Raw genomic sequence first — 21,358 nt, 5'->3', positions numbered from 1 at the left:
AAGAGTTCCTTAACTCCTCTTCAGAGAACGACGTTCCTGGGAGTAGAGTGGGACTCAACCACGATGCGGGCACAATTGTCTCCTGCTCGTATTAATACCATTTTACACACAATGAAGAGTATTAGGCTAGGCCAGGCTATCACTGTCAAACATTTTCAAAGAGTGTTGGGTCTTATGGCTGCAGCTTCCACGGTAATACCCTTTGGTCTGCTCCATATGAGGGCCTTGCAGTGGTGGCTCAGGAACAAGGGATTTTCTCCTCTGGGAAACCCTTTTCGTACGATTAGAGTTACGCGCAGATGCCTTCGTTCTCTTGTCGTATGGAAGAAACCATGGTTCCTGTCTCAAGGCCCGGTTTTGGGAGCACCATGTGAGAGAAAAACTCTGACCACGGATGCGTCCCTCACGGGCTGGGGTGCGGTTATGGAGGGCCGTCACACCCGAGGTACTTGGAAGGGCCATCATCTCACATGGCATATCAATCGCTTGGAGATGATGGCCGTATTTTTTGCCCTGAGGCACTTCCTTGTGGACCTCAGAGGCCATCATGTTCTTGTTAGGACAGACAATATGTCGGTGGTCTCTTATATCAACCGCCAAGGAGGTTTGAGATCTCGCCCTCTTTGTAGATTGGCTCATCAAATCCTTCTTTGGTCCCAGGACAAGATTCTCTCTGTCAGATCTATGTATATTCCTGGGGTTGAAAATATGGGAGCAGACATCCTGTCGAGGCAGGGGCTGAGGCCCGGGGAATGGCGGCTCCACCCTGAAGTGGTTGAGCTTATATGGAGAGAGTTTGGCCGGGCGGAGGTTGACCTGTTCGCTTCTCATGAGAACTCTCATTGCCCGCTCTGGTACTCTCTCTCACATCCAGCTCCTTTGGGCTTGGATGCCATGGTACAGATGTGGCCGAGGTCACGTCTGTACGCTTTTCCTCCGATCGCTCTGCTCCCTGGGGTTCTAGAAAGGGTCAGGAGGTACGGAGTGAGACTACTCCTTGTAGCTCCGTACTGGCCGGCCCGAATTTGGTTTTCGGACATTATTAGTCTCCTGGAGAGTCCTCCATGGAAGGTTCCTATTAGGAGAGATCTTCTGTCTCAGGCTGATGGTACATTATTTCATCCCCGACCAGAGTTATGGAGACTATGGGTCTGGCCCCTGAGGGGGTCCCACCTATAATTAGGTTGCCCTTTCCACCGAGGTGGTCAGGACATCCATACTAGAACCCCACTCTACTAGGAACTAAACAATTAAGTTAGGGAGGGCATTGAACCCAGTTTATTACTGCCCACTGGCTTCAGTACTGGTGTTCCATCCCGCTCTCTAACGGGATCTCCTGTTCATGCTTAGGGCCTCTGTGGCGGCCTCAGTGCCCTCCGCAAGCCTCTTAGGGTGTTCTCGAAAGGACGTTCCCACTGAAACTCCATGTTCCTGTAGATTGGAGGATGAATCCTGGTCATCCAGCCCATTGGCATCAGGCTGATGGGTGATCCCTGGCGCCCATCATGTCCTGTGGATGACGTATATGACTATGTACTAGTATATATGAATATATAGAAGAATCTATTGAGTCTGCTTCATGCTTGTCTTACTCCCTGTAAGAGAGGTGGTGCTGCCCCCTCTCACTTACTAGCGTAGGAGCCACTCTAAATCATTGTTGCCCCGGTACCGAGGTGCCGGTAGGCAATATCATGATTCTTCAGGTATTCCATCCTCCATCGCATGTGTCGGATGGTCAAAGTTTAGCCTTGGAGGTTCCTATGATAGGCCTCGGGCTGGGAGAAGTCAATCCATCTAGTAATGTATCAAGGGTAGGAGCTATTCCCCTTTATCAATTAGACAGTTGGTTATCTGAAGAAACCACTCATATTTAAAGTACAAGGTGCGCTCTTGCCTTCACCTCTTATTTATTAATTTCTACTGTCTGGGGTTTCCCTTTCCATGAGGTCAGTTGAGCCTCTGGCTCCTCACCTCCCCTTCTTACACCAAATCTTATAACAAACTAGTTTGGATCTGCCCTCTACTCATCCTATCGTCCTTGAGTGTACCAGATGCTTTGTACCAGGGCGTTTTTTCTCTCAGTGTGGCGGCGTGGGTATTCGTTCCCCAAAGTATCGAGTATCGATGCAGCGGGAGTTCCCTTTACAAAAGGGAACGTCTCGGGTTACGTATGTAACCCTCGTTCCCTGAGTAGGGAACGAGACGCTGCATCCCTCGGCCACACTTTTCGCGCCCCTGAGAACGACTTGCTTTGACCAATTAGAAGCTAACATTTCCTGGCTCCTGTGACCGTTTTATAGCTTCCGGATCACCGTCACATGCGACGTCACGGATGACGTAATGACGTTGCACCAATCCAGATTGGAATAGTTGTATAGTAGACTTCAGACGCTTCATGCCGAAGGCATTCCCCAAAGTATCGAGTATCGATGCAGCGTCTCGTTCCCTACTCAGGGAACGAGGGTTACATACGTAACCCGAGACGTTTTCTCCAGAGCTGTATAAATTAACTAAATTTTTACTAAACTTTTTTACAACAAAAATGAACTGAACTTACTTAAGCTGGACTGTGATGCTATTTTCTTCTAGAAACAAACTATGTTGCATTATTTTCCTGTTATCACTGTAAATCTGCTTTGAAACAATCGGTATTGTAAAAAGCATTGTACAAATAAAGGTGACTATTAAAACAACTCATAATTACATGCATTTTATGACCTTACTCTTTAATGTTCTAAAAAAATTAAAAAGTTAAAATATAAAAAACAATGATCATTTTTTAATTGATCACTCACTCCTACGAGCCTGCATCCCTACCAGAAGCCTACAATCGGTCAACGAGCGACGTCTCGTGGTTCCATCACAGAAAGCCACAAAATCACTTTCCAGAACATTCTCATTCACAGTTCCATGCTGGTGTAATGCTCTCCCCACCCTCATCCGGAATGCAGAATCCCTGGCAACTTTCAAAAGACAGCTGAAAACCCTTCTCTTCCGTGAGCACTTAACCTCATTAAAATTTTATTTTTTTTAATTCTCTCCTTTTTCCTTTAAATTCTCGCTTATCGGGCTTATGCTACTTTGAACAATACCTGAACTTAATATTTTGAGCACTTCTTGCGTTGTTTCTTGCCTCTTCACGATGACTCGCTTAATTTATTTAGTCCTAATTTGTAAGTCGCTTTGGACAAAAGCGTCTGCCAAATGACTAAATGTAAATGTAATTGTATTTCATTTAAAAAAAAAAAAAAAAAACAATCAACAAATATTTATTTATTTATTTTCCAGACAAAGCTCTGTAGAACTTACCCCGCACTCAGAAGAGGATTAGCAAATATTGGGAAAGCTGTCATGTCAACTCCAGCATTATAGTGGAACATTTCTCATGGGCAAGCACCATTCACATAGTCTTAAGCAAAATATAAAACTCTAGTTTTAGAAGCAGAGTAGACCTCATCCAGATATAACTATCATTTCAGCAATGCTGTAGCTTTTAAAAAGGATGTCTTTAAAAAAAGTCTTTCGCCAAAGGCATCAGGCTCTTCTCAGAGGAGAGGGTTACAAATAAACTACCATAAGACCTTCTTTTCAGACTTCAACCATGCACTTCAAACATCAAGCATCTAACACCTTCCTCATGCAACACAGACAAAACAGCGGCTTTTGAGGATTTTGAGGCACCTGTGCGTGCCGAGACCCATTCAAAACACCTTTCACTCGTGTCAGAATACATAAATGAACGACTTTGCTTTATGCATCGCAACACTCAAGAATCTTCTGAATACAGCCATCGTTTCCATAAACTCTCTATTCTGCACTCGTTGAGAGGAGTTCACTGTTAAGAGTCTTCATGTTAAGAGAAAGCACACTCATTAACTAGTACCCAGCAGGCAGGTTGCGGTGTATAAAATCACCTCCAAGGAAAGTTCAGGGAAAAGGATTTTCTGCCATAGGCAATATTCGAGATTGCACTTAGTTAATTGCAATTAGGTCATTTAATGTTTTCCCCAGAGATCTGATCATCTCATCTTTCCTCGCTTCTGCCATTCTGACCACTGAAACTTTAGCCAAAAAAAGACAGCTGACAGTACATTTTGCAAGTGTATTTTTTGAAATAACGAATATAAACCCTAGATTCAAGTGGAATGTTAGTAATATGGTAATTGGAAAGTTCAGCTAATGCCCTTTTACGAAGTCTTGATTTTGTTTTTGGCCTCTACTCGAATAAGTTTTAATGCTAGAATGGTAAAAAAAAATAAAAACTTATTTTCCCATATTCTCAATTGTTGCACCTCCTCTCTTCCCAGTCTGTCAGTAACGCTCTGTTTAGTTCCCGTCTCTATAAGCCCCTCCTTCTGAAAAGCACAATGTGCTCTGATTGGTCGGCTGGACCAGTGTGTTGTGATTGGTTGAGCGTGAGTGTGTTTAGGGAAATGTCCCGCCCCTTACCATAACCACGAGTTTCAACACACTACTAACTAACTCAACCAGGCCCCGCCCCTTTATTATGCGTCTGAATGATTTAAATGAGGAATATTGTGATGTGTTTGTTCCCGGAAGAAAACTCAAAACTACAATGGAGGCTAGGAACTACTTCAGGGAGTTCAGAAACAGTGACACTGATATAGAGAATAACTCCCGCTGGAGGGACTTTGCAGAGCTTTTTCATGCTCAAACAGCAACATTACACAAAGGTGACAATGTAAAACAGCATAATGGGTCCTCTTTAAGAAAAACCCTCCTCTAACGTTCAGCTAGTGCTCAGGAATTGCAAGTGTTGGCACAATTAGCTTCTGTAAGGGTTGGAACAAGTCGGGAACATGCCGCCAGAGGTAGAGCTATTTGGTAAATATGACAGCTGTTGGCACAGGTCTCTCTCAGCCTCGACCAAACACATCGGTCCACATTAAATCCACTCTGTTAAAAGGTTGTCGTGCAAACAAGCTCGTTTTTCAAAAATGCCATTGCTTTCCAGGGCGAGAAAATAACATGAGATGACAGAAAGAGAAACAAAGTGAGATGAGATTTTGGTACTGGGACAAAGGTTGTCCTTGGGCTTTGGTGTACAGTATTTGCCGTGCGCTTATTTCAGGCCGAATAAACAGGATCCCGAGACACCGACAGCCAGCATGCAGATTTAGTGCCAGAACGAATCAGTCTCCTTTATAACCTCAGAGCCCTGTGCAATCAAAAGTGTGTAAACCCAAAACAAAACGCTTTCACAATCTGAAGTCATGCATGATGCACTTTGAAAAACGAAGTACAGTGATGTGTTATAGCAAGTCCGATTGAATTCCATTACAAGAATTTATCCCCAGAAAAAAAATATTCTAATATATATATGTATAATATACTAAGCTCTGCAGAATAAAGGCCCATTCACATCAAGGATGATAACTATAATAACGATAAAGATATATTTTTAAAAATCATTTTACATTTAGAAGAATAGCAGAGTCCACACCACAACGATAACGGCAAAGAGGAACGATATCGTTGGAATCGATTTCAGAATGATTTGAAGATTTGATTTCAGTCTTTGGAAAAACGTGAGCTGAATCTGACCCGTTTTCCCCTTCACAGTAAAGAGTCATAGGAGACTGCAGCGACTTCATTGTTAAACCCTCATTAGACATGCTTTCTGATTAAAGAATGGGCAGTTCCTAATGAGGAGGTTGCAAGCAAGATTGGTGTCAGGTTTTCATTCGGGCAATTCAAGAGAATAACCATTTTGACATGGGTAAAGTTCATTTTGTTGATCTCCTGATTGCCAGAATGGACCCACAACCCAAGAAATTGGTGCAATAAAGGTTAGTAAGAGTTCCAGCATAACCACACCCACTGTGGAAAGAAGTAGCCAATAGGAATCAAGCTAGAGAAATTAACATATTTACCATTGGGTAACAGCTGTGGCTGCAGTGGCTGCTGTTGGACACTCCTTTCCTCTGCATACACACACACACATTACAAAAACACTGCTTAGTCTTCCAAGATTTACTTTTTTAAAACTTTATAAGACACCCTGGCCAGTCAAATTTAATTTTTAGTAACCCTGGTGCTCAAACTGACCCTTTTATGAGGCTGCAAGAGCGATTTACACTGCAAAAATGTTGTTCTCCCTCTAGTATTTTTGTCCTGTTTTCCAGTAAGAATATCTAAATATTCTAAAATCAAGATACATTTACTTGAAAAACTAAATTCCTTAAGATAAGTCTTGTTTTCTGAAAAATGTATCAAAATTAACTGACTACGCTTAAAACGTCAGGAAAATGAACTTGTTTTCCCTTTGAATTCAATTTATTTTTCTTACTCCACTGGCATATCTTTCTTGTTTTAGACTTCAATTTGATAATTTTTTCAGAAAAAAAGACCATCTTAAGGAATTTAGTTTTTCAAGTAAATGCATCTTAATTTAAGAATGTTAAGATATTTGTACTGCAAAACAAGACAAAAATACTGAGGAAGAAAGTCATTTTTTTGCAGAGTAGTTCATAAACTCCCTGTCGAGAGACCAGCTTAAACCAATCTAAGGTTTGCAGGTACTGATTGTAGTTGGTTTGAGCTGGTTTAGAGCCCCAAACCCCAGTTAAACCATCAGACGAGGCCAGCCTGATCAGTGGAAACCTGCTGGTTTAAGATGGTGGTGTTTTCAGCACTCGAATCAGTTTCGTACAATTTCGTACAGAGAACAACAAGGCCGAGTGTTAGTCTTCTCATGCAACACTCTCACGTATTTGTGTCTTGTTTTCCAGTACAAATATCGAAACATTCTAAAATCAAGATACAGTTACTTGAGGAGCATATTAATATTGTTTAGATATTTGTACTGGAAAACAAGCCAAAAATACTGAGAAAGAACAGCACTTTTTGCAGTGTAGACGCAGACCAGTTAGTGTGAGTCTGACTACAACCAGACACTTCATGGTAAACATCCAAAATGAGCAGGACGGCTTGATTTGATGACATGCAGAGACAAATTGTGGCAATGATTCCCGCTGCAGTTCATCTAAGACATTCGATCACTTACCTGTGCTGTGACTTCTCTGTTTACATCTACAGATAACCAATCTACCATGTAAACAAAGTCTGTCCGACCAAAAGACAAAACACTAACAAAAATATGTTCCAAGAATGTTTAGCTAATCTTCCCATTAAGTAATGAAAATGTTATTTCTAAACATACGCTGAACGTTAAAAACGTTAAAATGTTTTTACGAAAATGGTTCTACGAATGTTCAAGGAACATTCCATTTTAGAATTTTGCAAACATTAGAGGAATGTTACTTTTAATTGTTCTCGGAATGTTCCGAAACAGGGTAGTAACATTTAAAAAAACAGTAACACTTTACAATAAGGTTCGTTAGTTAACATTAGTTGACTACATTAGTTAACATGAACTAACAATGAACAGCATTTACTAATCTTTGTTAATGTTAATTTCAACATTTACTAATACTGTATTAAAATCTTGTTAACATTAGTTAATGCACTGTGAACTAACATGAACTAACAAACATGAATGAACAGCTGTATTTTTATTAACTAACGTTAACAAAGATTAACAAATACAGTAACAAATGGATTGCTCATGGTTAGTTCATGTTAGTCAATACATTAGCTAATGAACCTTATTGTAAAGTGTTACCAAAAAAAAAAAAAAAAAAAATTAAATGAACGTCAAACTGAAACGTTTCAGATAACTTTGAATGGACATTCTACTAACGTTAACATTACATTAACGTAACGTTTGTTCATAACTTTGAGAGAACCTTGCCAGAACATTAGCCAAAGTTCTGAGAAAGTTCCCTGTTAGATGGGGAACTTGCTTATGAAACAAACGTTTTAAACAATATGATGCCTGGGGATTGTGTGTACCAGCCAGATGTGAGCATCTGTTTCGGATTAGCATCACTCTCAGGCTACGAATCTCCACAACCCTTTTGTTTGCTAAGTGTCTTCTGAGGAAATATTCGTGCAAATCTACTGGCTTATGCTTGTCGTTTGATTGTAGGATCACATGAAGATGCCTAGACCCATGTGGAAAAACACTTAGCGGTTAGCTGTTAGCTGTTAAATACATAGGATATGTTAAGAGTGAATTCCACTGGAAAGCGAGCATCACTTACTACAGTACTTGCTCCGAAGAAAACGTTGTGTACAGCCTACAAGAAGACATACGATTCACTATGGCTGGTTGTGTTTTTAAAGGGATAGTTCATCTTGTCATCATTTACTCACTCTCATGTCGTTCCAAAGCTTTCATCGAATGAAGGACCCCTTTGATATTCAATGTATTGAGAAAAAACAGACACATTCTTAAAAATATTTTCTTTTGTGTTCTCCAGAAGAAGTAAATTCATAAAGGTTTGGAACAAAATGAGGGTGAGACAATTTTTTTCATTTTCGGGTAAACAACCCCTTTAAGGTGCACTACCATTTAAAAGTGTTGGTCAGTTCAAAAAATCGAAAATAATACAAGTTACAGGAGCAAGCACAGCCTTCCTCTTCCTGCTATTGCTTCTCATTGCTTTTAGAGGGAAAAGCTGCCCATAACTGCTGGTCTAGGATCAGTTTTCTCCGCGATAATAGTTTATTGGCGAAACAGATCGGAAAAGCTGTGACAGTGCTTATCTGTGTTTACGCTCTTGAGAGCATCAAAGGTTTCTGTTTACAACGTATTTTGCAGCGTTGAGCAATGTAGCCAATCACAGACATGTCCATTGATCGTATGAACGCATTGGCCAATCAGAGGTGTTTAAGTTAGCATCCACTAACCACTGAAAACACCAGAGTTTATGTTCAGCGCCGAGTTCTGCATGCTCGCAAATCCTCTCATTATAACAAAATGTAAATAAACGATACCTTGTGCAATACAGACAACTTTATTGATTATAACAGAACTTTGTGAAATTGTGATGAACTGTTTTGCGATTATAAAGCTGTTTGGGTGGTTTATCGTGCATGCCAGTAGCCTATGCTTGCTTTTCTGTTCAAATGAACGGTGGTATGTGAATGTAGATGTTTTAATAACCAATCATTTTTGGGGAGTATTTGTGCTGGGATTATGGCTAGGCGACATGTAACTTGAAACAATTTCATGGAAATTTCCTGAACATATCACTGATGGTTCTTAAATCCCAGATGAGACTGATAAGACAAATCACAATAAATTGCCATTCGGGATCATATGATCATAAACAGGAAAATTACTATAACAATATACAGATGCTGTAACTACAAAGTGCACCTTTATCCATTGATGAACATTCAAAAGTAAATAAAAGGTATTTCATTGTATCACAGTCAATGTTTTTCCAGTGCCCAAATTTATCACCACTTTGGAGAGTCGCTAACGGGACGGTGTGCGACTGACTGCAACTGCCATTGAGACGAATGGGAACACATTCAGGTATTATCTGTCAATAAACGCGGATGTGTGCTATTGGGTTTGTTTTATTGCCTTCCCATCTGCTCACCGTGCGCTTTCGAATCAAACCCCTTTGCTAAACCTGCCACGGCAAAACTTCAGCGACAGATTGTGAAGGATGGAAGCCGCATAAAGTGCAAAAGTAATCAGAGCGGCTGAAATCCATCACTTCTGAAGAAAAGCAGTCAATGAGGATGAAGAGAGAAGGGTTTAGAGAATAGATGAAGCAGCTCAAGGAACACAAAAAGCCACCCAGTGAGATCAGAGTGATTGATTTTACTCTACCAATGTGCCATTTCAAGATTAAAGTCCCAGAACTATTGCGCAGAGGCCCGAATCAAAGGATGTTATGTTAAAAATGACAAGAGATCGCTTAAAGCTATTCCGAGCAAAATTGTTAACACCTGTTCATAAGGATCCATATCGTATTAATGAGGTCTGACTAACAAAAATACATGCGATCTGACGCACTGATGCAAACGCTGAGCTATTTCTGGTTTCTGGGCAAATCCATCTAGAGATGCTGAAGTGTTGGTCGGGCTCCAGTCACTGACCAAATCACTGCAATGGCATCTGAAAATGTCTTTAACACATGCTCCGTCTGGTCCTCTCAACCATTTTATTCGTAATATGTAGTAAACAACGTGAGGTGGGGATGGCAAGACTTGAAAAGAATGAAAAATGAAAGCTTGTGCTGAATGTTTCTTCGACTAGGACACTTTTGGCCGCGTGGACGTTTAGAAAATAAATTCCCTTAAAATACACTCTGACTAGTTTAAGTCATTTGTCAATTTGCAATTGCCAACAGTGGAAGAATTCTTTTTTTTAATCATTATTCTGAACCAACAAATTTTATTCCCACCACGTCATTTTTAAAAATAAACTCCTTTTGTTGCTAGGGATGATTTTATGCCAATTTTATGCATTTTATTCCAGCATAAATACACAGAAATACTTTCACACTTTCTTCAAAGTTAGGCATAATAAAAAAATTTTGACAATCATCTTTACACACACACCAAGGATGCATTAAACTGATCAAAAGTGAGAGTAAAGACATTTATAATGTTACAAAATATTTATATTTGAAATAAATGCTGTTCTTTTGAACTTTCTATTCATCAAAGAAAATAATGTATCACACTTTCCACTCAGATATTATGTAGCACAACTGTTTTCAACATTGACATTAATCAGAAATGTCTCTTGAGCATCAAATCATCATATTAGAGTGATTTCTGAAGGATCATGTGAACGCTGAAGACTGGAGTAATGATGCTGAACATTCAGCTTTGATCACAGGAATAAATTACATTTTACAATATATTCACATAGAAAACAGTTCATTTAAATGGTAATAATATTTCACAATATTACTGATTTTACTGTATTTTTTATCAAATAAATGCAGCCTTGGTGAGCAGAAGAGACATCTTTCAAAAGCATAGAGCATATAGAAATATACTATTTGTTAACACACATTTTACTACTGTGTTTGAAAAGTAGCAAATAAGTGCATAATAAAGTCACATTAAAAAGTTTCCACAAAAGTTTAGATGTGACTTTCAGAACACAAAAAGTCTGAGTCTGTTTTTATAAAAATCAATCCCCCAGGACATAAAAGTGGCTGTCGTTGAGGAAACATCCATCTCTCCTCTCTCTTCTCACCTTCTCTTATCATGCCAACGGTTTCCATCTCCTCAGGGGATTGTGGGTAGGCCACATCAATTACTCTGAGACTCCAGCCCATCGCTCAACAGGGGCTCATTAATAAGTTCAGCTTGTTTTATTGTGGCTTTCTGGCCTATTAGAGCCCGTGAGAGAGCGAGGCCTGGATTCCTGCGACCCTGACAGATTCACCGCACGCCTCTGGCCTCTGTGGCCTGAGCTTTACTCTTTCAGTTTGGTCTTCGGGGGCCGTCAGACACGCCAGACGTCTCATTTGCGGAGCTGCTGGCAGGTTTTGGGGGGAACAGAGGGGTAATAATAGGGCGTCTGAGTGAGACCTTGACATAAGAGCTGGATCCAGTCGGGGAGAGAGAGTGCAAAAGAACGGATCAGAAGCCAGACTAACCACCGTTCGGTCGGGAAACAAGGTCCCTGATATTTAGGCTGCTGAAATGCTGCTTTTAAAGGTCTGTCTTTGAGAGCGTGTGTATGTTTGTTTCTATTTGGATGTGGCCGCTGAGAGGAGCGGTTGCTAACTTAAGGATTCATAATGCCATCCTGAAGTCTGCGGATCCGCTTGTTTTATGACTTTTCCAGCTGTTATGGCCAACGCTCCCAAGATCCATTTTCAGCTTTAGCTTACACAAACAGATAAAAAGTGTCTTTTACATATGAGCATTAGTTTCTGTCGCTAATAATGGCGATCGAATTCAATGCGACTAAACAACATAAAAAAGTATTATATATTCACTTTTCTTTCAAAAAATAAAGAAATATGTATTGGTGATTCTCAAAAACAAATGTCCAGATATTAAGAGAAATAGAAACAAATTATTAATTTGCAAAAATTATCATTATAATGATTTATTTATATTATTTTTAGGTCGATCGATTAGGAAAAAAAATCCTATGGGGTAAAGTAAGTCTCACTCTGACATTTATTTATAGTCTGATGACAAAATATAATAATAGTAATAATAATAGTAGAAGTAGTATTAAAACTACTACTACTACCAATAATAATAATTATTAATATTATTATTAGAAATGATGCTGAAAAAGTAGCACAAAAATAACAGATCTAAAAACTAATTTAACTCAAAATCAATATATATATATATATATATATATATATATATATATATATATATATATATATATATATATATATATACATATATATATATATTTGAATTTTCCTAAAAACCTTGTCTCCTATATCTGGTACACAACTTCTTTTATATGTATTTATGTATTTATTTAATTACTGTTCATGTTCTGAGTAGTTTTGCAAAAAAGAAATTTAAATAAATATAATAGAAGTATATATATATATATATATATATATATATATATATATATATATATATATATATATATATATATATATATATATATATATATATATATATATATAAATGGGGTCAATTTCCATAAAAAATGTTAACAGTAGTTTTTCAAATAATAAATAAAAAATAAAATAAAAATTCTACTCTCTTATTAAAAAATACACAGCTATGAATCATCACAAAATAACTTTTTGGCACAGAGATTAATATTTCGTATGACATGTAATTCAGACTTGGCGTAAACAGCCGTAAGTCTGCTGTGGATCGCTAATCCTGGCTCAGTAATACAGAGGTCTGCTGTGATTGGTTGCAGTAATACAAAGCAAAGCTGTGATTGGCTAAAGAGGTGCAAAGAACAGCTGTGGTTGACACACAAACGCACACACCTTTTATTCAGGTCATAAGCTGCTGGGTGTAATTAAAAATATATATACCTAATGCTAATTATGCAGAGACAACTATAAGAAAACCAGCTTAGACAATCTTTATTTTTGCTAATTCGTTTGGTGACGCTAATGGCTCATAAATTACACACAGCATTGTGACCAAACAGTGCACTTCAAGAACGTGAAAAGTCGAAGGGAAATGTGTTCAAGCAAGCAAGGTTAAATAGAAAAAAAGACGAATAGAGCAGGAAGGCACATAACTCTTCACATTCAGTGATCTTGATTTCCTAAGTTTGATATATCGTCAAATACATCAAGTTTATACCTCATGCGTAAGTGTCTTTCTGCGCTCAACTTTCTGTTTATAGCTCCCACGATGCCTGTAAATCCTCATCCGTGACTAGACTAATGGAAACACTAACATATGTATGTAAATGAAGCGTAACTAAAGGACAATGTGCTCACTGTCAAACACTTGAGGTGCACAGAAGAGCCCATTTCTCACTGTATGTTCTGAACGTTGAGTGAAACTCTGAGATTTGGTTCCACCGCATAAAATCAAGCCAAACTCTGGACTTAACAGAGCATTAAGTTTAGAGTTTCCATTAGAAGTCTCTCAAAGCCAATGCCTTTGCTTTAACAGTGTCTGCAGCTCACTAAGAATATTTTAAAGTATTTCAGTGGTGCACATTATTCAAAAAATAAATAAAAATTAAGATCTTCATAATCTTTCAACAAATGTAATTATGTCAAAAACTATTTTCCTTTTGGCTGATGTCATAAATCACCCTTATTTTCCCATCACCTGTCAACAACTTTTTCCCAGTCCAAACAATTGACTGTGGATAAAACTGGTAAAAACAAGCAGATTTCTTTACTCTAGTTTAAGTAGAGTCGTGTGTTGCAGTGCGAGTGTTCACTAACCTACACAGGTCTTCCCATCAGAGTGAAGCGCAAACTTCATGTGGCAGGAACATCTGGGCCCGTGGTCCATCTCCTCACAGATGTGCTGACAGCCACCGTTACCATAGTTACACGTCACTAGTCAAGAACATCAACATTAAGAGATTAGAGATCACCAAGTTCTAATCACTAACATCTATCAACCCATCCACCCATCGTTCTATCTATCTATCTATCTATCTATCTATCTATCTATCTATCTATCTATCTATCTATCTATCTATCTATCTATCTATCTATCTATCTATCTATCTATCTATCTATCTATCTATCTATCCATCCATCCATCCATCCATCCATCCATCCATCCATCCATCCATCCATCCATCCATCCATCTATCTATGACATTTGCGGTAAAGATTGGAAATAATTTTTCATCTGCTGCTCCTGTAATTAATGAGGTACCTCAGGGCTCTATTTTAGGACCGTTACTTTTTTCCCTTTACATGATTCCGCTGGGCTCTAGATTTGATAAATATGGCATTTCATATCATAGTTATGCTGATGATATGCAGTTGTATCTTCCTTTTAAATCAGGAAGTAATGAGGATGAGAATTCTCTGCTGGATTGGCCTTGAGGAGGTGAAACGTTGGATTAACTCAAATTTTCTAATGTTAAATGACAAAAAGTGATAAATTTTTGGCAACACACACACACACACACACACACACACACACACACACACACACACACACACACACACACACACACACACATATCTATCTATCTATCTATCCATCCATCCATCCATCCATCCATCCATCCATCCATCCATCCATCCATCCATCCATCCATCCATCCATCCATCCATCCATCCATCCATCCATCCATCTACTCACATTTACAGTCTCGGTTGTTCTTGGTGAGCTGAAATCCCGGTCTGCACTCACAGGCGATGGATCCTTTGGGCGTCTCTCTGCAAATGTGGGCACAGCCGTGATTTTTATCCATGCAGGTGGGCACGTCTTTAGTTCCATTAAAACGCACTGTAGAACGTTAAGAAAGGGGGGGGGGGGGGGGGGCAAAAATTATGATTCCTTTACAAAACAGAGATCAGAGTCTGAATTGTTTACAAATGTCATGCAATTTCATATTTATTTGTTTCTAGGCATATAAAGCATTTATTTAAAATCTTTTTTTAACACTGTAGAAGTCTTTACTGTCACTTTTGATCATTTCAATGCATCCTTGCTGAGTAAAAGGAAAATTTCTTTCAGGAATGGACACTTACTGACCTCAAACTTTTGAATGACAGCGTATATGTATATCAACAATCAAATATATTTTGACTGACCATTTTCAATTTCAGAAAAAACTCTAAAAAAACACATTGGAAACTTTTATCACTTCTGGTTAGGAAATAGTTTGATGACAAACAGTTCAATTTCTCTCAGGAACAGCAGCTTTGGGATTTCCTTCAGTTTATACCACAAGTCTGAGCACAAACACATACCAACAGACCTATGAAAATAAAAAGTTTGTGATCTCATTTATCAATGTATTCCAAAAATGTGCATACATTTACTCCATTGTTTCACTATTGTATCACTACACCTTCAAGCATATACAAGATCCCCGGCTCGGTTCAAAGTCATCATGAAACAGAAGTTGCGATCGTCTTTTCGTCCCTATTGTGACATATATCCGAGTGAAACAGCTTCTCAAACAAGAACAAATGCAGGGCGGGGCTTGTGGAACTGATTGGATGGTTGTGATTTGCTATTGGTTGATCTCATGTGAGTGACAGGTTGCCCCGCCCTCAAAATCAGAGAAGAGAAGAGATGTCACTGCAAGAGGGAGGGGAAGTTATTTTAATTCAAGATCACGAGGGATTCATCCATAATAAAAAAGAATTGTCAATCATTTTTGATTTCACGGTGACTTTAAGAGCGTTTGGACGTCTCTGGTTCGGCTCGGTGAGAAAAGTATCAGCCGTTCAGAACCAGAGGAACTGGGTGAGTGTTGCTTTTCTTTGACTGACCCCAGATCAGACTCATGTTCACCAGTGTTTGAACAGTAAGAGGAGAATGAAAGCACCCTCTGACTTCAGACCCCAGGACGCATCTGTGTCAACAGACCCACGGCACCCTGGGAAAGCAGCACACAGAAGGGAACATCTATACCCAAGGTTATATGAGAAAACAGCTTATATCACATTTATCTGACAGGAGTCAGTTACATATGCAGCCAAACTTGACAGAACGTTTACAGTAAAAAATAAACGTGAACAGGAAAATATACCATTCGAAATGCCTTGCAACTGCATACTACTTTTTCGTAAAAGTATGTAAAACAAAATACATTAGCCTATGCAATGATGATATTTTAAACAGTAGTATGATACATTGTTGGCACATGACCTCATCATGCGCATGTGAATGGCATCCAATTCAGTGTTGTTCCTGTTAACTAAAACTAAAAAAGTTGTTTTTAAAAATCGTTTTCGTTAACTGAAATGAAGCTGAAATAAAATTACAAAATAAATATTAGATGAAAAATATAAGCACATTAAAGTATCACTAAAAATTTGACTAAAACTAAAATGAACACTGAAAATGTAAAAAATGCTATACTATAATAGTATATATAAATAAAATAAATAATTTATTAAAATAAATCAAATAACACCTCTCAGAAATAAAAACACTTATTGTGCATTTTTTATTCTTTAAAAACGTCAATTCAATTAAATCATTTTTTTTAAAACAACGGCTGATATTTTTTCATTGTAGTTCATTTCGTCGCATGACTGTTGTATACTTCACATTTCAGCCTATATTCCATGCATACAGAAAATTACACATATGCATATTGCAGAAATAATACAGTAGCATGCAATTCCCAACATAGTCATTGACTGTACATTTTAAATGTGCATATCTGCTAAATGCTTATTCAGTCAACTTCCAAACACAGCTCATCTCTTAACAGGTTTGGTCAGTCAAAATGCTTGTAATAAAATCTAGTAGTTTAGGCCTCAAACAACAACACTGAGAGCAGAAATACACTTTTAAAGACACACACACACACACACACACACACACACACACACACACACGTAGACCCCGAGGCCAGTATTTTAGCAGCTTTACAGGAAACCTTTCCCCTCCACACATGAAAAGCGCTGACAAATGTGGACAGAGGGGCGACAGGACCGAATGTTTTGCTTTCAATAGGTAATTCACAACCTTTCACATCTGCCGGCATCACTTTGATTAATTAGAACCTTTTGTTTTCCATTTCTTCTGCCAGAAAACAAAATCGGACCATTTTTTATTCTCGCTGCTCCTGGGAACTGATGTCTGAGGAACTTTCCAATTTCTCTAATTCATTTTCTGGGTCTAAATCTCCCCCGTTCTGCAGCCGTGAATGATAATGTTTCGCTGAGCGCTTCAACATCATCGCCCAACAAAACTTGAGCTTTGAGAATAAACGGCTCGTCGTGCCGCATATTTGCACGGTTCCCTGGAAAACAGACAGATGGAGGAACTTCTGTTGTTGGTAAACCACCGACTCCATACTTAAGGTCATTTCACGTGACTCAGCGTTAATGTTGCCAAGTTCATGCCAACACATCAAACTCTAAACAAAGCATAAATGCGTCAGAATTCAAATAATTTCAACTTTAGACCCTTACGGAATGCATTTAAGAGAATGCATAGCTGATATAAAAGACTGGATGACTAGTAATTTCCTACTTCTAAATTCTGAAAAAACAGAGATTCGAATTATTGGACAAAAACTCCCACACGTAATAATCTAGAATACTGTCTAACACTTGATGGCTGCTCTGTCAAGTCTTCGTCGTCGGTTAGGAACCTGGGTGTGCTCTTTGATACCAATCTTTCATTTGAAAGTCACGTGTCTAGCATCTGTAAAACCGCATTTTTCCATCTTAAAAATATATATAAATTACGCCATATGCTCTCATTGACAAATGTGGAACAATTAGTTCATAATAATAAATAATTCGTTACATTTATATAGCGCTTTTCTAGGTACTCAAAGCGTTCATGCATTCATGACATCAAGGCTAGATTATTGAAATGCTATTATGGGTGGTTGCCCTGCACACTTAATAAACAAACTACAGCGGCAGCTCGAGTTCTTACCAGAACCAGGAAGTTTGACCATATTAGCCTGGTTCTGTCAACACTGCACTGGCTGCCTATTAAACATTGCATACATTTTAAAATATTGCTGATTACTTACAAAGCACTAAATGGTTTAGCTCCACAGTACTTGATCTAAACGCATTATAGTCCGTCACGTCTATTGCGATCTAAAAATTTCGGCCAGTTGATAATACCTAGAATATCAAAATCGACTGCTGGCGGTAGATCCTTTTCCTATTTAGCAGCAAAACTTTGGAACAGTCATCCTAACATTGTCCGGGAAGCAGACACACTCTGTCAGTTCAAAGCTAGACTAAAAACACATCTCTTTGACCTAGCATTCACATAATACATTATAGACTTCTATAATTCAATGTTAGGCTGCATAGATTAGGTCAGCCGGAGCCAGGAACACTTCCCATAAATCCTGATGTACTCGTTACATCATAAGAAGAATGGCATCTACGCTAATTTTAGTGTCTTTGTTTATCCCGAGGTTTTCCCGCAGCCAGCCGTATCCAGGCCGTATCCAGATCTGATGAAGGACCTTCGCCTGGACCCAATGACAACGCAGTGCTGAAGTGCCAACTAGTCTCTCCCTATGGAGGATCCCACTACCACTCTACAGATAAAGAGTTGTCAGGAAAATTTCGTTTCGCGTACCTACCCCGAAGTGACAAAATTAAATTAAATTCTGTATCAAAATTTATAAGGAAACACCAGTACTTTGTTTAGGCTTGGTCTGTAGGGATTTCCAAACCTGCGCACATATATTCAAACGCACATACAGTAACTATAGAACCAATTCTTAATGCTCATGTGAACGCCATCAGCGTTTCTCACAGGTTCACGTTTAAAGTCTGTGTAGAGGGAATGGTGTCGTCTTAGCGGCCCCTAATTTAAATAACAAATGATCGTTGCGACGGAAGCTAATCAATCAAAACTAATTTTAGCTGGAAAATAACTTTATTAAAGAACCACTATAAAGCCAAAACAATCTCTGTTACCTTAAATTATACGCTTATCTCTGTAAAGCTGCTTTGAAACAATCTACATTGTTAAAAGCGCTATATAAATGAAGATGACTTGACTTGACCCTTTGTTACTGACCTTTCAAAGCACAACCAATTAACGGGACAATTCGAATGACATGCATTTTTTGTTTGAATTACAATGTTCAACTTTTGCTCATAAGTTTGTGATGTGACGTCATGATTTTGCAAAGTTTTGCTCTTAAATATTAACTCTTTCCCCGCCATTGATGGAATTTTCCGGCTTTACGTGTTTTCACTGTTATACGGTAGGGGGCGCTGTTACACGTCTTCTGAAAGAGTATTGACTATCCGGATCAAAACACAGGTCGAAGAAGAAGAAGAAACAAGCAAGATCATATGTAAGCAGATGCATATGTAAAATAACGTGATCATCAACATTAAACTATGTTTACTACTGTATATCATACCTAATGTTACTGAATAAAATGTCAACCAAGGACGAACAACTTGTGAAACTTTGGAGGTGTTGATGGCCTTCATATATGTTTTAATCTGTTCTGACACCGTGTCCTAACCAGACACGATGCGATAAGATTCCAGCGACAAATAATCTGTCTGTCCACACTAGACGCAACACGACTGCGAGATGCGTAAAAATCAATCCAAACCCACAGCCAATCAGAACAGCGAGTGGGCGGAGTCAGCCAATCAGAACAGTGTGTGGGCAGAGTCTCGTGGCAAGTGCACGGCACCAGAGAGTAATCTTGACGGCAATCGCAAGAAAATGGATAAGTAGCTACATAATCAAATTCACAAATATTACACCATTTAAACATTATTCAAATACATAGGCTACTGAGTTACTAAAGCAACCTTTGTCAAAGAATACACTTGTTTGTTCACAGTTTGAACGTTCTTGTTTCCATTTGTTTAATTTCAAGATCTGAGGTGAATTATCCATTGTTGCTTTTACAGCTCCAAAGCTGGAGCACTAAATGATATTCAAAGGCACATTACACGCTTTTAACATTAGAAGAAGGTGTGCAGGTCACTTTACGTAGACCTAAAAAATGAGACGTAAATCATGCAAGTTCAAAAACAGTCCAGAGAGAGAGAGAGTCATATCACTTACCGAGGGTCTAGGACCTCTACATCTACAGACCCATTCATCAGAGCCGGGTCAGAGAGACCCGAAGACTCTCAGAAGAGCAGTAAAACGCTCAAGTGCTGATACAACGAGCCCACCCGTAACTCCCTGCCGAATTCCTGCCGTTTTTATCATTACGAGCGTTATTCTAATCTCTCCCGAGACTCCCGGCTTAAGAAAAATGGAGTCGAATGATCGGAAATAGGGAGAAATTCACACAAGCGCTCGGAAAAAAACGATGGGAAAGCCATTTGAAGGGAATAAAACGTGGTCGATTAGGGTCTGCAGCCTGTTAAAACAAATACAAGCCTGTTAAACGCGTCCATACGTGGAGGACGGCGAAATATGCACAGACACTTCATTGAGTGACGGCCAGGGACAAGAGTTTGAGGCGAAATCACCAGGATTTCACGGCAGAGCACCGAGAAACTGCATTTCATTCAATTTTCTAGATCAAACGATCATAATGCACTCACTCGAAAGGCTTTTCACAGATGATTATAGAACATCAAAGACTCTAGGATGATTCATCTTGCGTCATGATAGAATTACCGTAATTATGAGACTTTGCAAAGACTTGAAGAACAAAGAAAGTGCAACAGATAATGAAATGACACATCAAACTTCAACTGTTGAAGGCGCTGGCTGCTATTTTTGACATGATAATGGGAATGCATTTCATACAATTATACAAAGTGTAAGCACTGTGATAAAAGATTTTTCGAAGTTGTAAATAAAGCAAATAAAGCAAAGAAGTTTGTTTTACAAGAAAATACTAAGATCTATTAAGTACTTATTAAGATTGACTCTGTACCGTTCAGTTACTGGAAATTGATCAATGATTCAATGGTTCAGAGTCATTTAGGATCGAATCGTTTTGTTGACATTTTCCATAATAAATTTGGTAAAATTTCCATTAAACTTTGAAACGTGTTAGAATTTGAAAAAAAAAATTGATTGGAGATTATTTGAGTATGTTTTAAAAGAAAAAATTATATTTCAGTCTTTCTTCACGTTTTAATTCAATGTGTTACTTTGCCATTTCTTTATTTGGTAATTTTACAATGAGGTTTCACTTGTAAACATTGGTTAATGCATTAGATAACATGAACTAGCAACGAACAATTAATTTTGAAAAGCATTTATTAATCTTTGTTGACGTTAGTTGGTAAAAATGAATTGCTTGTGTTAGTTCACAATGCATTAACTAATGTTAACAAATACAACTTTACATTTATAATACAAATTTCCATTGACTAAGATTAAAGGGTTACTTCACCCAAAAAATGGAAATTACTCCATGATT

The 21,358-nt window shown here is 38.5% G+C and overlaps 1 protein-coding gene across 3 annotated transcripts in view; it reads right to left on the bottom strand.

Annotated features, from left to right (window-relative positions):
• The window catches only part of scube3 (signal peptide, CUB domain, EGF-like 3), a 128,173-nt gene that overhangs the window by 41,373 nt on the left and 65,442 nt on the right, over window positions 1-21,358 (bottom strand). For 2 of the 3 annotated variants that reach the window (XM_081385744.1, XM_081385746.1), the window contains exons 5-7: window positions 14,635-14,781; window positions 13,755-13,871; window positions 5,895-5,945 (exon numbers count right to left, since the gene is read on the bottom strand). In XM_081385744.1, the coding sequence (XP_081241870.1) occupies window positions 5,895-5,945; window positions 13,755-13,871; window positions 14,635-14,781 (315 nt within the window). The remainder of the gene's footprint in view (window positions 1-5,894; window positions 5,946-13,754; window positions 13,872-14,634; window positions 14,782-21,358) is intronic. The other variant, XM_081385745.1, reaches the window with a different exon arrangement.

The sequence above is a fragment of the Scardinius erythrophthalmus genome (genome assembly GCF_964197995.2).
Source record: "Scardinius erythrophthalmus genome assembly, chromosome: 15".
In the NCBI taxonomy this organism is placed as follows: domain Eukaryota; kingdom Metazoa; phylum Chordata; class Actinopteri; order Cypriniformes; family Leuciscidae; genus Scardinius; species Scardinius erythrophthalmus.
Note: the sequence above shows the minus strand (reverse complement) of the source record. Positions and strands in the feature narration are given on the sequence as shown.